Source organism: Sphaerodactylus townsendi, linkage group LG06 (assembly GCF_021028975.2).
Source record: "Sphaerodactylus townsendi isolate TG3544 linkage group LG06, MPM_Stown_v2.3, whole genome shotgun sequence".
NCBI classification, from domain to species: domain Eukaryota; kingdom Metazoa; phylum Chordata; class Lepidosauria; order Squamata; family Sphaerodactylidae; genus Sphaerodactylus; species Sphaerodactylus townsendi.
In genome coordinates this window covers 132,760,346-132,774,681 of record NC_059430.1, presented here as the reverse complement: position 1 = coordinate 132,774,681, position 14,336 = coordinate 132,760,346, and the positions used below count along the sequence as shown (strand labels likewise).

General features: G+C 52.7%; 1 protein-coding gene across 1 annotated transcript; it reads right to left on the bottom strand.

Moving 5' to 3' along the window:
- Positions 1-2,976: 2,976 nt before the first annotated feature.
- LOC125435570 lies at positions 2,977-12,938 on the bottom strand. Its single transcript, XM_048501763.1, has 8 exons — positions 12,855-12,938; positions 10,087-10,281; positions 9,858-9,930; positions 7,540-7,700; positions 5,979-6,059; positions 4,731-4,877; positions 3,790-3,879; positions 2,977-3,323 (listed from the first exon to the last, which is right to left on the bottom strand). Exons 1-8 carry the CDS (start codon positions 12,936-12,938, stop codon positions 3,231-3,233), a joined length of 924 nt encoding a protein of 307 aa, XP_048357720.1. The 3' UTR covers positions 2,977-3,230.
- Positions 12,939-14,336: the final 1,398 nt, after the last annotated feature.

Sequence of the window (14,336 nt, the reverse complement as noted above, 5' to 3'; positions counted from 1 at the left end):
GCGCTGGAGGTGGGACCTCCTGGCTCGGAGGTGGAGGGGAAGTCAGGGGGCTGCAGGCAAGAAGGGGTGGGCTGGATCTGTGGTATTCAGACCCGGCCTGGCCTGACCATGCATGCAGCGCCCGAGCAGAAGCGACACACGAGGGGATCTTGCTGGGAAGTTGTTGCAGGCATCTAGATCTCATCAACATGGCCACACAGGAAGGGGGTCCAGGAGAGGTGTCTACCTGGGACAGAATCCTGCTGCTGGTGCACCTGAACTGCCCTCTCTGCCATCCTCACGTTCCCGCCCCCCACCTTCATCTGAAAACGAAGGACCGAGGGCTGGATTTTGGCTCAGTCAGATTGTGTTCCAAGAATCTATCCAACAATGCTAAACTTGCATGGATGTCGTGCCAGTTTAACTGTCCTCCTGCCCCACAAACGTGTGGATTCTTCATCACTGGAGGGTTTTAAGTATCTCCTTGTTGGGGATATTGTAGTTCCTGCCTGGGCAGACCTATCAGTTTTTCTGGGGACTCATCTGGGATCGTGGGCTTCTGCAAGCTTCCGGGGGCTACCCCCTTGGGTAGTTGGGAAGGTGCACCCTGGGAGATTTCTCCCTGGTCTCCACAGCCAAGAGGCGCCCATAGACGGCTCACGGAGCTGATTCCTAAACAAACCTGACCTTCGACCGAGCCGTAATTTGGAACAGAGGCAGCAGCAGCAGCCACACGGCCTTCTACAGCTTTTGAGAGTGTTGTGAATACTGTCTGTTTGGGTCTGCTGTGTGCATGAGTGACTTGTCTGAGTGAGCAGTGTCTGACTCTCTCTCGGGAAGACCCCCAAGACCTGACTGTCAGTTTGCACTGTTTTCAAGGAATCAGAGCTGTGAAAGTGTAGCTGGATAATTCCAGGAGGTTCAGGACAGCGGGGTGGCATTCTGACATTCTGATTTGCCTGCCTGTCTGGTAGCTGCTCTTAACAACGTGAAAGCAAATCCTGGAAACTGCACAGTTTTGTGAAAGAGGGGAACTCTCTTAAGCTAGGCATTGTCCAGTCCTGTGACAGATAAGACCAGTTCTGGGGCAAAGTCCCTGCCTGTAACAGATTTGCTTCTCAGCAGAATGAGGGCCACCTACTGTTGGGCACAGGAATCCTGGGGCACCTTGAAGACTGACAGGGATCCCCTCTCCTCCCCCAGAGTCCGGAGTCACATTCCCAAATTGGTTCTCTCCTGGTGGTTAAGAGATCGGAGGACACCGTTCTTTGCCTGGGTTGCCTCTTGCCTAATAGGGGTTGCCATAAGTCATCTGCGACTTGAGGGCACTTCCCACCACTAAGGTAGGCATGGGTGTGTCTTGCAGGAGCTGGTGAGGGACCTTGTCCCCCACCTGCTCCACCCTGATTGGTTATAGGCCCTGGGACCCTTCAGTTGGCCTTCCACCTAGGCCACCATCTAAAATGACTCGCCGCTCTCCTCCCTCCCTTTTCCTGGGGAGAATTCTTAAAGTGGGGTTGGTCGGACGCCTCTATATAGCTATCATTATTGTTTGTACCGCTGTTTTAAAGATTTTAGTAATTCATTTTATTTATGCTTTGATGTACACCGCCCAGAGCCCCTCGGGGATGGGGCGGTATAAAAGCTGAAACAATAAATAAATAAAAATAAATTTTCCCTGGCTGGATTTGCCTGCCTCAGTCAACGAGGACAACTAGTTCTAGCCTCACCTGTTCCATGTGTGTCTTTACAAGTGTGAATGGAGGACCCTGCTTGGAAAAGGGGGTGGGACTTGGTGAACCCAGGTGCCCCTCCCAGCCCTTGGTGATTGTGAGAAAGTCCGGGGAGCCACCGTCCCAAAGCAGAGAGCAAAACAGAGGTAAGGAGGCATTTCATCTTTAATAAAATAATGTCTTTGGTACATTATAAAATAGCAAAACTGTCAGGAGCCTCTGGGGCTTAGTGTTAAAAAATAAATAGCAATAATATAATTATTAGGGTACAATAGTAACAGATTGGCTGTGGCCCCTGAGAACATGTTAACAATGGGAAAATACATTAAAAATGATGGAAATACTTTAGCAACCAAGTATGAAGAATTCAGTGATTATTTGGCACTGGATTTACTGAGCAGGATCAACTTTGGAAGATCTCCTGCCCAGGCCCTGCTGAAGTCAGTGGAGTTGAACAGGAAATCCTCCAAAATGGACTATTGTGTTCACTTGGAATAAGTTAGAAACAACATCTTAAATCCTTCGCTTCTTTTTTCAAGGCAGAGTTTCCCCTTCTCCATCCATCCACCCTCTCCGAGTCTCCTAACAAAATCATCTACATTTGCTGCAACCTCAACCCTGTTTCTATAGAGCATTTTAAGTTGGTCTCCTCTGCAGTAAAGTAGATTGTGTTTTGCTTGCTGTGTTGTCAGACAATCCATAAAGGATTGCCTCGAAGCGGCTTGGATTTAAAACCCAAGCAGCTTCTAAATTTCTCCAGCATGATTCTCTTTGCTCTGTGGAGGTTTGAGCAAAGACGAATCGTTCCAGCAGGGGGCAGCCTTGCTCGTTCACTGCAAAAGGTAGTAACAATCTCCTATTGGAAAAATAATGGCCATTCCGGGCAAACAGACACTGATACATGAATAAATAACACATTTATGAAGACAATCCACTTTAAATAATGATTCTCAACCTCCCTCCCTCTTGAACTTGTTAATTCCAGACCCAAGAAAATTAAAATAAATTGCATAAATAAAACACTGCTGTTGTAATAGCATTTCATCACAATCTAGCAAGTTGCCATTTTTCAAAAGGCTGAGCTCAGGTTCCAATGGGACTCGAGAAATGTTTTGGGTGCACGCTTTGCACCAAATCTTACACACACACACCCCATCACCGTCCCCTGCGCCCCCTGCAGCCACAACCCCTCTACAGCCCTTCCACCCAAGCGCTCACTTGGGGGTTATGGGGCGGAAGGCACCACTAAGGCCAGTCTTCAGAGTCCCGCAACAACGACAGCCTCAGGGCCAGTGTGGAGGGCCAGTGTGCAGCGCTCCAGCATCTGAGGCATTAAGACAGTTTCAGAGTTAAAATTGTAATGGGAGTCCAGCTTCCTCCCCACCAGCTTTGAAGAGAAACTGGAAAGGCAGAATCTAATTGTGACAAGTGTCATTTCTTAGTTATGTAGAAGTAAGTGTGTGTGGGGGGGGGAAGGGGGGGTGAGGGCTCTGGCATAAAGTCGAGGCCAGGCTGTAGCTAGAACATCAGGCGAGGTGGGTGCTTGATGTCTGTCTTCAATAGGCGGTGGATATCCAGGCCAACAGCTGCTTCGAGGCACTTTGGAGATTGCTAAGGAGGAGAGAGATGGCACACAATAAGCTTTTCAGTCTGGGGCCGCTGCTTGATTTAACTCAGCCTGCTGTCTCCATCAGAGGACAGTCAACCTGCTCCTAGGAACCTCCACAAGCAGGGTATGGCAGGGAGCAAGAGGAGCCTCTTGCTGTTTGGTTATGGCAGCAGGTAGACTGCCTCTCAACATGCAGATTCTACCCCCAATTCTCAGGACATCCCGCCACTCAAAGATCCATGATTCATGGATGTATCCAGTCCCCTCAACGTTTGTTTTTGTTAGTGGCTGTCACATAATATCCTGTGGCCATGAGCTCCTATGCCTGATCAGCCACCCCCTGAACTCTGTAGCTTTGCATATGAAAACTGTCTGTGGGGACATCTGTGCCGGCTGCTGCGTTGCCCATCAGCTGCAACTCCTTGGGGTGAAATGGGAGCAGCCCTTCTTCTCTCGTGGTTTACTCACCTCTGCGTTGCTGGCTTTAAACTTCTGAAACTCCTTCTTAAATGTGCTGAGGTTTTCTGACTCATTGCGGCCTGCAGGTTTCTTCCTGATCTGGTGGAGAGAGACACAGAGACTGCTTTACACTTCCTTTTCCCAAGAATGTTTGGTGCTGGAGGAGGGGACACCACACACCGTGATCCTTCCCGTCCCGTCCCATTTGTTAGCTTAACATGTGCAGAGAGAGCCAGCGTGGTGCAGTTGTTAGGGTGTCAGAGTATATCTGGGAGACCTGGGTTCAAATTTGTGCTCTGCCACAGGAGCTCGTTGCATGACCATGGGCCAGTCACATTCTCTAAGCCTAACCTATTTTGCAGGGTTGTTGTGAAAATAAAATAGAGGCGAACGAATGTAAGCCAGTTGGTTGTGGTGGGTTTTCCGGGCTGTGTGGCTGTGGTCTGGTGGATCTTTTGCCTGCATCTGTGGCCAGCATCTTCAGAGGCGTATCCCAAAGGGAAGTCTGTTACCGTGTCCAGGGAGAAGGGAATGTTTAGTGGGGTATATGTTGTCCATGTCCCAGGGTGTAAGCCACTTCGGATTCCACTGGGGCAGGGGTCTGCAACCTGCAGCTCTCCAGATGTTCATGGACTATAATTCCCATCAGCCCCTGCCACCATGGCCAATTGGGACTATAATTCCCATCAGCCCCTGCCACCATGGCCAATTGGCCACGCTGGCAGGGGCTGATGGGATTTGTAGTTCATGAACATCTGGAGAGCCGCAGGTTGCAGGGCCCTGCACTGGGGACAAAGGTGGGGCATAATTAGTGTTGTGGGGCTTCCCCAGAGAACCATCCCTGCCCCACACAACACCTCACATCAGACCATCTGCTTGTGGAGGCCATTTGGTTTGGGAAGTTGGTCTCTCCCAGAAAGGAATGTGTCTGTCGGGCAATTTGTACTCACACAGGCCTGGAACTCGTGTCCAAGGGGTATCAAGGTTTCCAGCACCGGCTCAAAGATCTTCTTGTCTGCCATGTCCTGGCTGCAGTTCTGCAGAACTCTAGTGTAGAGGTTCACCACCGTCTCCAGGGCTTCCAGCTTGTCCCAGCCCTGGCAGAAGTACATTTGGGAGGGAGTCAGTCATACGGTGTTTGTGCCCCGGCGAAGGGTTGTGCTGAACTGCCTGTCTCGTAAACACTGAGCCTCTCTGTGGAGGCCTGAACTGAGATCAACCAACTGCGTCACCAGACTCTTTTTCAAGGGGGCCCCACCCCCCACGCACACGCCAAGCAGGGCACAGCCAAGCCTTTGCTTTCAGGACAGGGGGCTCAAGGAGGAGTCCCCTGTATGGTGCCCTTTCAGCCCCCCCCCCCGCCCCGCCAAGTGCTTTTAGAAAATGCGTGGGGCCAATTGGGGCTTTTGTACTGGCCACTGGAGAGTTCACTGGTGTGTCTACCATACTGCACCAGAATTCTAGAGGGCTCAAAAAGAATAGGGACCCCCTCCTAGGAGTGGACGGAGAACCCTGCCAGTTGAGTCGGGTACCCAACTTCTGTGCAGGGATCTGAGCCTTCAGGATTCTAACCGTTCTCCACTGATCAAAAAGGTGCTTGGAGGAGTCAACAGATCTGCCCTGGCAGTCAGCCTGAGAGCCACTCTTGGGGTCTCTGAGTGGGACGCTGGTTCTTTTAGCTTCCAGCCAGCCCCTTTGAAGCCCCTAAGAGACTTGGATGCAGCCCCCGTCCCACACTGTGGCCGCTAGTGCCTTTCTGAACTGTTCAATGGGGTGGGGCCCACTAGCTAATGCTCTACTTTGGTGTGTAGAAGCTTCCGAGAGAGCCTGGAGCCCCTTGAGGGACGGGGGAGGAGCTCCTCTGGGGTGCATGCGTCCGTCCCACGGGAGCTTTTTGGGGAGCTTCTGCCTGCCAGATAGAGCATTGGCCAGTGGCCCCCACGTGCCTTTCTCTGTCCTTGTGTGCTAAGCCACATTTGTGCAGGTGTTGTGATGGGGGCACACCTCATGTCATTCAAGAAACTGCGCGTGAAAGTGGAAGTTGTGTCAAAGGCCACGTCGTCTGAGCTCCCTCCCCAAGAAGCAGCATGAGATCCCGGATGTGGGAGGGGGGTGAGCAGAAGAGCTTCTGTGGAAGGTCTGAAATAAACGTCCCCCCCCCCCCCCCCCGCGCGCCTGCTGGTTCCAGAGTTGCTTACCATCAAATTGCTCAGGGTCCAGCTGGGCTGGAGATGCGGGCCTGAACAGTTCTTCCACGGCTGCTGCTTCAACAGGTTCTCCTTGAATTGGGGAGGGGGGAGAGAAGGGAGAGCAAAGTTACTGGACCCCTGTAGGAGGCTGCGGAAGAGGCTGCTCCTCTCTGCTTGATTCTGCCCTGGAAGACTCTCAGGACAGCAGCAGATGGCCTTTGCTTTGGCCTCCAAGCGCTTCTTCCCCGTAACCTCTGAATTCCTATAACAGACCCGAGAGGCAGGCTCTGGCATTGCCTGGTGGCACACTTTCATTGGGTGTCCCCAAAAGCGTGGGTGCCGAGCGTGTGGGCTCGGGTGGCTCTCCCAGGGGGTCAGCCTACTGAACAGGTGTGGCTTGGCCTGCAGAGGCTGAGATTTGCCTCTGCCCCAAGCTAGTCAGCCGTTGCAATGCAGGCCCAGCCGGGTGGGCCTCCTTTGAGACCTGGTGTGTGAGGGAGAGAGCCTCCCTCTCTGGGGAAGCCTTGAGCTCCCTCAACTCTGCCGGCTGCCTCCTGTGGAGCTCTTCGGGGGCTCTACTTGCGTTTCAATGGCAATTCTTTTAGTGTGTTTTATTGATGGGTCCTCAGAGAGCTCCGTTTGGCTCGCTGCGAGTTATAAAAATACATTTTCAGGAGTCCTCGCCTGCCTCCTGTGTGCCTGTGGCTGAGCGAAAGGAAGGCGTGAGAACTTGGCTTTCCAGACCAGTTCCTTTCTTGGGGGCGGCACAACTTTTCTTTGGCAAAGAAAGATCTGTAGCCGGGGCCCCTGTGAAGAGCGGGCTGCTGAGGTCGGGTGGACATGGCCACCAGGGAGACCAGTTTCTTTCATCTGGAGCAGCTGGGGGACATTTATGTGGCAAAACAGTGAGTAGGGAAGGGCTTAAGTGCTCCCCCCCCCGCCCGCCCAATCCTACCACCCTCCAGAAGCAATAAAGCAGTGATGGCGAACCTTTTCGAGACCGAGTGCCCAAATTGCAACTCAAAACCCACTTATTTATTGCAAAGTGCCAACACGGCAATTTAACCTGATTACTGAGGTTTAGTTTAGAAAAAAATGTTTGGCTCCAAGGCGTGTGTTACTCGGGAGTAAGCTTGGTGGTAGTCAGTGGCTTTGCTTTGCTTTGAAGCAACCGTGCAACTCTTCCAATGGGTGAATCACAATCCTAGGAGGGTTAACTCAGAAGCAAGCCCCATTGCCAGCAATCGAGCTTACTCCCAGGTAAAGGATCGCGCTTTAGTTCTTCGTATGAAAATCAGTGGGGTTTAACAGGGTTACCTACACTGCTTCCCCAAAACTAGGTCTTAATGCTAATAATTGAGCCCAGCAACCCAGGCCAGCCTAGATGTGTGTGGGGGGATGGGGGCAACTCTGTTTGCGCGTGCCCACAGAGAGGGCTCTGAGTGCCACTTCTGGCACCCGTGCCATAGGTTCACCACCACTGCGATAAAGCATCATGTCAGGTGATTGGGCGGGCGGGGGTCTTTTTGCCCTGTAGCAAAACCAAGGGGACGAGGGCTGTGCTACATACATATTTGCTCCGGAGTTCTTTGCCAACTTTTGTTCGAAGCTTGTAAAGAGGCAGCTGGTCGTGCAGATGTCGGCACCTGGCTGAAGGAGATTCGTTGGCACAGAGGATGCCCAGGAGTGTCGCCACAGTCAAGGAGACCAGGAGGAACTGCTTGAGGGTAGCTGCATTGGGGAAGATTTGAAAAGAAAATGGGCGGGGGGGGGGGAGGCAGAATTAACTTCTTCCAGTTCAACACATATGTTCTTGCAGAGAAACCACAGCAGATTTGGAATCAAACTTTCACAGCCTTGGAATGCGCAGATTAGGGTGGGACTGCCCTTGAGCATGCACAAAGTGTTTTCCTTCTACCATTGAGCAAACAACGAGTCCCCCTGTAATCTACATAGTATAGGGAGGTCATCCAGGGCGCCAATCAGGATCTCCCAGCCTGCTTCAGTGCTGGCATCGCTCTTGTAGGAGCTTTGCATGCAGGAGTTCCCAGGTTCAGTCCCTGACACACACACACACACCCCACTGAAAAATCTCAGGGGACAGGAACTGGGGGAGGTCTTTCTCAGCCAGGACGGCCCCTGGACCATCCCAGGCAGTGGGGAGTGGCCAGACTGAGCAGGAGGAGCTGTGGATCTGGTGAACTGGAGGCAGCTTTGTGTCCAGGCAGCAGGTTCAGGACTGGCTACCACGGTAAGTACATTATTCATCTACAGGACTCCCTGCCACCAGATACGCGTGGGACGATGGAGTTCTGCAATTTAATTATACAATGGATTGTCGAAGGCTGTCATGGGCAGAATCAATGGCTGCTTTGGGTTTTCTGGGCAAAGCATTAGGAGCAACAACTACCACACATTGGCCGCACAGCCCAGAAAACCCACAACAGACAGTTAATTCATTGAATTGGAAAGGCATTGGGTTTATGTGGCCAAAGGAGAGTTTTCCTGAGAAGGAGCGCTCCACACTGAAAGCTCCATGTCACGAACTTAAATTACTTTTGAGGAAGGCAAGAGAAGCTCACAGATGAGGAGGTGCGTCAGTGGTCATTAGTCATGACATGACAACCACAATGAATTCGTGTTGCACCAAACCGCTATTTATAAAACACAGCTTAATATATAACATGCGATATGATTCAAGTGCAATTACACAACAAACAATAATACTATACAAAGTTAATCAATATCAAGGTTTCAAGTCCTTCTTAAGGTAACGATTCCAATATCTTCAGTCTTTCTTAAGGTAACAGTAACTTTAGGAGCCTTTTAACATCAGGTTCTCATAGATGTCTTGAGAATCATGAAGATCCATTGAACGGAATACGCGTTAATCTGCTGTTTTCGAGAATGATTTTCCTCAGATATGATTCTCTCATTTGTTAATCAGCCATCAGAGGGGTACAAATTCCAAGTGAGTCTGTCACGCCTCTAGGCTTCCTCTTGTTCCTAACATTTCTCCTGCATCTGTGGCTGCATCTTCAGAGGTGTCCTGTGAGAAAGGAATATATTGTCCATGTCCCAGGGTGGGGAACCAATCAGTAAGTGTTTGGGTAGATCTTGCTATGCAAAGGTGTGGTTGACTGCATTGTATTGCGGGTGGGGGTTTCAGCCCATTTATATTTGTATTCACATTTGCATCCCCTGCAGTAACAACAGTATTAGTGAATGCAAATCCTGTGTCTGGGTGGAGTTTATTGACCATGAACCTAGCATGCCCTTGGCCTTTGATTCTGGTGTTTTTTACGTATTGGTAGCCAAGTTTTGTTAATTCTCAGTCTCTTCCTTCTTGTTGAAGATGCCAGCCACAGATGGAGGCAAAAAGTTAGGAACAAGATCTACCAGACCACGGCCACACAGCCCAGAAAGCCCACAACGACCAGTTGAGTCCGGCCGTGAAAGCCTTCGACAATACGATGAACAAATGCTTTGCTTGGAAGGCATCTTTTGTCTGGTCCAGCCAAGCTGTTCTTAGCAGGTCATTGGACGAGCCCCCCTGATCTGTGACGGTCAAGCTTAACAGGAACCCTGGGTTGTGCTCTGGCTTTGGATCTGGGCTGTTTGTTGCTGAGCAGGGGGGCCCACTAGAAGCATCTGGCTGCCCCCTCCCATTCCAAAGCAATTGGAAGCCGACCGAAGCCAGCGCTGTCAATCCCGATTCCTCCTAATTGTATGCACACCAAATTTCCTAGGGCGCTGCACTGCTGGCTTTATGGCTCCTGAAAGTCCGCTAATCTGGGCTGTTATAAAATCACACACAGTCTCGCCGCTGTGCCCTGAGCCAGACGGCTGGCTTTGGGGAAGATCTGAAAATGCATCGGGGACTCCTACAGATAACGCACAAGCGACAGACAGGGTTGACGCGGGCCACAGAGATCTGTGTCACGGCTGCAGAGCCGGCTGCCTGGGCGGAGGTTGCATTTTGAGCTGCGCCACCTGAAGGCTGGGGGGGGGGGGGGGGGAGAGGAGGAAAAGGCCCAGCAGCATGATCCGGCATGCAGAAATGCGGCAGAGCTGCTACCGCTAATTAATAGGATGCAAGCGGACCGGCGTGGCTCACCTTCAGCGTGCTAATGACATTGGCAGCATGTCTCGCATTACTGCTGCTTCTAATGGAGCTTGGCGGACATTTGGGTAAGGGGGAAGCAGAGGTGGCGGCAGAGGCGCATGAATTGCTGACAGCGGCTGCTGCGTGGAGGCCCTGGGGCCCAAGACACAGTTTGGACAGCCTCTCGGCCCTCCTCCCCCATCTGGCCTGCAGATGCCCCAAATCAGACAGTTTGACACGTGCTGCTGTCGTGGGCTAGTCCCAGGGGACGTGGGCCACAGACTCCTCTTGGTGGGGGAGGGGACTGCAGGGTCTGGCATTTGCCCAACAGAGAGAGACCGTGGGGTGTGGCTGCACGAGAGGGAGCTGCTCCTCTCAGGTAACCCTGTTGTTAAACACTGGATTCAGCTGAATCCTCTCCCCTGGCCTGCATTTGATTGTCCACCAGTGCCTTAAAACCCAGGGCTCCAAAACTGTAGGGTTGCCGGCTCTGGCCTGGCTCCTGGGGGTGGTCTGGTTTGGGGAGGGAGCTCAGAGGAACAGTCTGCAGAATAATCCTGGAAGCTCTGCAGACCTCGCTTGAAAGAGCCAAGGAGGTCCTGCTGAAAACGAGGGCGGGGCTGCCCCATTCATCTGTGCGTTGGGGGGGGGGAGTTGCTCTTGTGGCTCATTCCGATGACAGCTTTGCAATTGAGGGGGGCCAGCTGCAGCCTGGGCCATTCCCAGAAGCCTCAGGGTGGAGGCTCAGGAGGACAGTGACTGTTTAAAAATGTGAGGAGAGGGCCCTCGCGGCCCCCAGCCACCCCCCAGAGCACCCATTTTCACCACGGAGGCTGATTTCTGTTGTGAGGGACCTGCAGGGCCACACCTAGAGGTTGGCTACCTGACTTTGGCCATTCTGCTCTTACCTCCCCACTGTTCTGAAACGGTAAAAAGGAAATGAAAACCACACCTAATTGCAAGAATTCCTGCCTGGCCTGGTTTCCTACTCTTGAATATGTCTCCCCGTAACAGGGCTGCCAACCTGCAGGTGAGGCCAGAGATCCGGCAGGTGCTGCGCAACCGGATCTGTGCTGAGCTCCCTCCTATCCCCAGACTCCACCTTCCCTGAGACCACCCTCAAATCTCTGCAAATGTCCCTGCACAGAGCGGGCAGCCCTGCCCTGTAAGGAACAGCAGGGGCGGAGCTCGCCTCCCTTCCTCTTATCCCTGCCGAACATCAACCCCGTAGGAGGTCCTTGGAAACATTGCAGATTGCTATGTTAACACTGTAATATTTCCAGGGTTGTCACTGTAGGCTCAGCTGCTCCGAGGTGACCCCTCTGAATTGGAAAGAGCTCCAGGTTCTCTGGCTGCTGCCGGAGTGGGACCTGCTCCGAAGGAGGCTGCATCTGCAGTGGAGAGGTTGGCTCTTTCCCTTGGAATCAACTTCTTTGCTCGGCTGGCCCCACTCCCGTGGCTGCTTGGTGGGCTGGCCACCTCCCCCGGTCAGCCTGCTCCTTCCAGCCCCCTTCCCTTGGGAGGAAGCCGCCTCCCTTTCCCTTCAAGAGTCTGTGCCTGAGAGTTTAGGACTGTAGCAGGTTCCTCCAGGCCAGGCGATGGGGCGTTTTATGGCAGTGTGGAGGTTTCGGAGGCTATAGTAACGTGACTCAGTTCTTCAGGACTACCCCCTGTGTCTGGTGCAATTAGTCTGCTCCATGTTTGCTTGGGGGAAAAACTCTGCTAAATAAAATATTGGGAGGACTGCTGGGCTTCCAGAAGCTCCGGAGGATAATTGCCCGGACTGACAGGCCTCCTTGTGCTCCAGAATCATTTATCACTGTTTAGGGCTCCAATTATTTCCCTGTAACTACATTTGTCTTGGGAAGCTGCGTAGTTAGCTAATCCGTGTGGGGCGGGGGGGGGGGGGTCTGGGTGCCCAACTGGAGGAACAACTCAGGAAGATGTAGGGAGCTGACCTGGCAGGTGGGGGAGGGGGTCACAACTAGGACGGCCAACTCTGGACTGGGACGTTTGGGGCAGGGAGTCTGCTCAGGGGTATGTTTGGGGAGGGGCCTCAGTGGCAGTATGATGCCATGCAGCCCCTTCCCCCAGCAGCTATTGTCTCCAGGGGAACCGAGGTCATTTGTAATTGTGGGAGCTCTCCCGGTGCCATTTGCAGGCTGGCCACCCCAGTCACCCCAGTTCCATACATTCTGCCTGCGCTCACATGCAGCCCTGGATCTGGGCCAGAAGCGAAGTGCCCTAATGCAGCCGAGAGCACGAAGGGGGGCAGGCGCAGGCTTTAGCCTGGCAGTAAAAAACAAAACAAAACCCAAAACAGCCACACAAACAGAAATTAAACAGGGGACCACTCTCATCCTCCGAATCTGGAATGGTGAATATGCACATTTGTTGACTTCCCATCATGTATTTTTGAGTGCTAAAAAAATGATCATCATCACATTGCAGACTGTCAGGGCACCATGTCCTGAGGAACCGTGGGATTTCTTGCATTTCTGGGAATTCTGCATTAGTTTGTCCTGCTCCACTTGCCAATGGACAATCCCCAGGTGGAGTCCTTGGATTTGTTTACATGAGTGTTGTCCTACTTAAGAAACCCTCTAGGTAGAAAATGTGCAGGCCCTGAAAATGGCTCGGGGTTCTGAGCCGTTTGCCTTTGGACACCATCTGCGGGATCGGCAGACCGGCCTGCAGGAACAGCTGTCTGTCTGAATGCCAAACAGGTGAACTCCTTTTCAAATCACTGACAGCCATTTCCTGAGAAGCCCTCTCCGCACCAGGTCTCCCGGCTTCATCGCTTTGAACTTCTGTCTCTCGGGATACAAACGTCCTCCACCATTTATAGAACTCAGGGGACCCATTTTTGTGCAAGTGCAGAACACGTACGGGTGTGTGCCCGTACGTGCATGTAGGCGTGCAAGAAAAAAATAAGGAGATGCTCTTCCCCTGGAGGAATGATGACCCTGCTCTAAGGCAGTGGTGGCGAACCTTTGGCACTCCAGAAATTATGGACTACAATTCCCATTAGCCCCTGCCAGCATGGCCAATTTGCCATGCTGGCAGGGGCTGATGGGAATTGTAGTCCATAACATCTGGAGTGCCACCACGGCTCTAAGGGGTGCTTTGTACAGACACACACACACACAGACATACACACCCCCGGTTGCTAATGCCTGTCAGTGGCTCCTAGAAGAGAAATGTCTTTCTTCTCCAGCACTTCTGTTTCTCTTGGAGGCGGAGACCTTCTCGGTGGGTGATTTCCGCCCCCTCTCAGGGAGGCAGGATCAAACGTGTCACTTCCTGTTCAGGCTAGGACTCACTCTACTTTCCCAGTGCTATTTCCTGCCTGAACAGGGAGCGCACGGATCCTTTGGACTCCTCAGCTTATTACTAATTCTTTCTCCTTCTTCCTTATTTTTCTTCTGAAATATACTCTTTCTGCCTTTCTCCTGCTCCTCCTCGGGGCTCTCTGCAAGGAGGCTTGGGGATTTCTTCTAATTCCCTCGCTCCTCCTTTCCCGCCTTTTTCCCTCTCTCTTCCCGCCAAGATGGTGGACAAAGAGTTTTCTCCACCCAGAGAGACATTTCACGGGGGTGGGGGGGTGGGGGGTGGCAGAAGCCAAAAAGTCCAGCAGCAAACATGCCTCCCACGACGACGCTTCTATCGCGGCCAGCACAACGCTCTCGGACGGGGAAAAAGCGCGACAACGACAACGGCCGCTTGGATTCTCCGGCCAAGCAGGGAAGGACGGCGCCGGGAGCAGCGCCATCCTGCACCTCCTCCCAAGCCTCCGATGGACATCAGGCTTCGGAGACCTCTCTTCGGCCCCAACGCGATAGCAGCGTTGGCGCCAGATTGTCCGTTCCCTCATCCCACAGGCAAGTGCGCTCCGGTGAAGGGGGGGGGGTTCCTCGGATGGGGAAAGGCAGCTATCCCGCTCTGCCCCACCCCGGGATGGACAGGCCTGGCCTCCAAATGAGTTTCCCTCCGCATTTCAAAAGGCCATTGAGGATCACATAGAGGCCTATTTAAAAGGCAGGGGATCCAGGGCTACTTCCTTCCTCCAACGCACCTGCTCTTACCTCCTCGAGCCACGGGCAAGCTAGGGGCTATCCTAGATCCCCGGTGCGCACGCTCCTTTCCCCCTCAGAAAGGGAAGAGGATCTCCATGGCATAGGGCCTGATCCTGGGACCTTGGAGCGCTTCTCTGACACGAAGTCATGGAGACCTCCTCAGATCAGTTATTTAAATGCTTTAAT

Excerpts from the sequence above, each read along its gene's own strand:
- LOC125435570 (XM_048501763.1), bottom strand. The coding sequence starts at position 12,938 with ATGGGTCCCCTGAGTTCTATAAATGGTGGAGGACGTTTGTATCCCGAG. Across the intron at positions 6,060-7,539 it reads AAGAACTCCGGAGCAAATAT|GAGAACCTGTTGAAGCAGCA; the intron begins GTATGTAGCACA and ends CCCCAATTCAAG. Across the intron at positions 3,324-3,789 it reads TTAAAGCCAGCAACGCAGAG|CAATCTCCAAAGTGCCTCGA; the intron begins GTGAGTAAACCA and ends TCTCCTCCTTAG.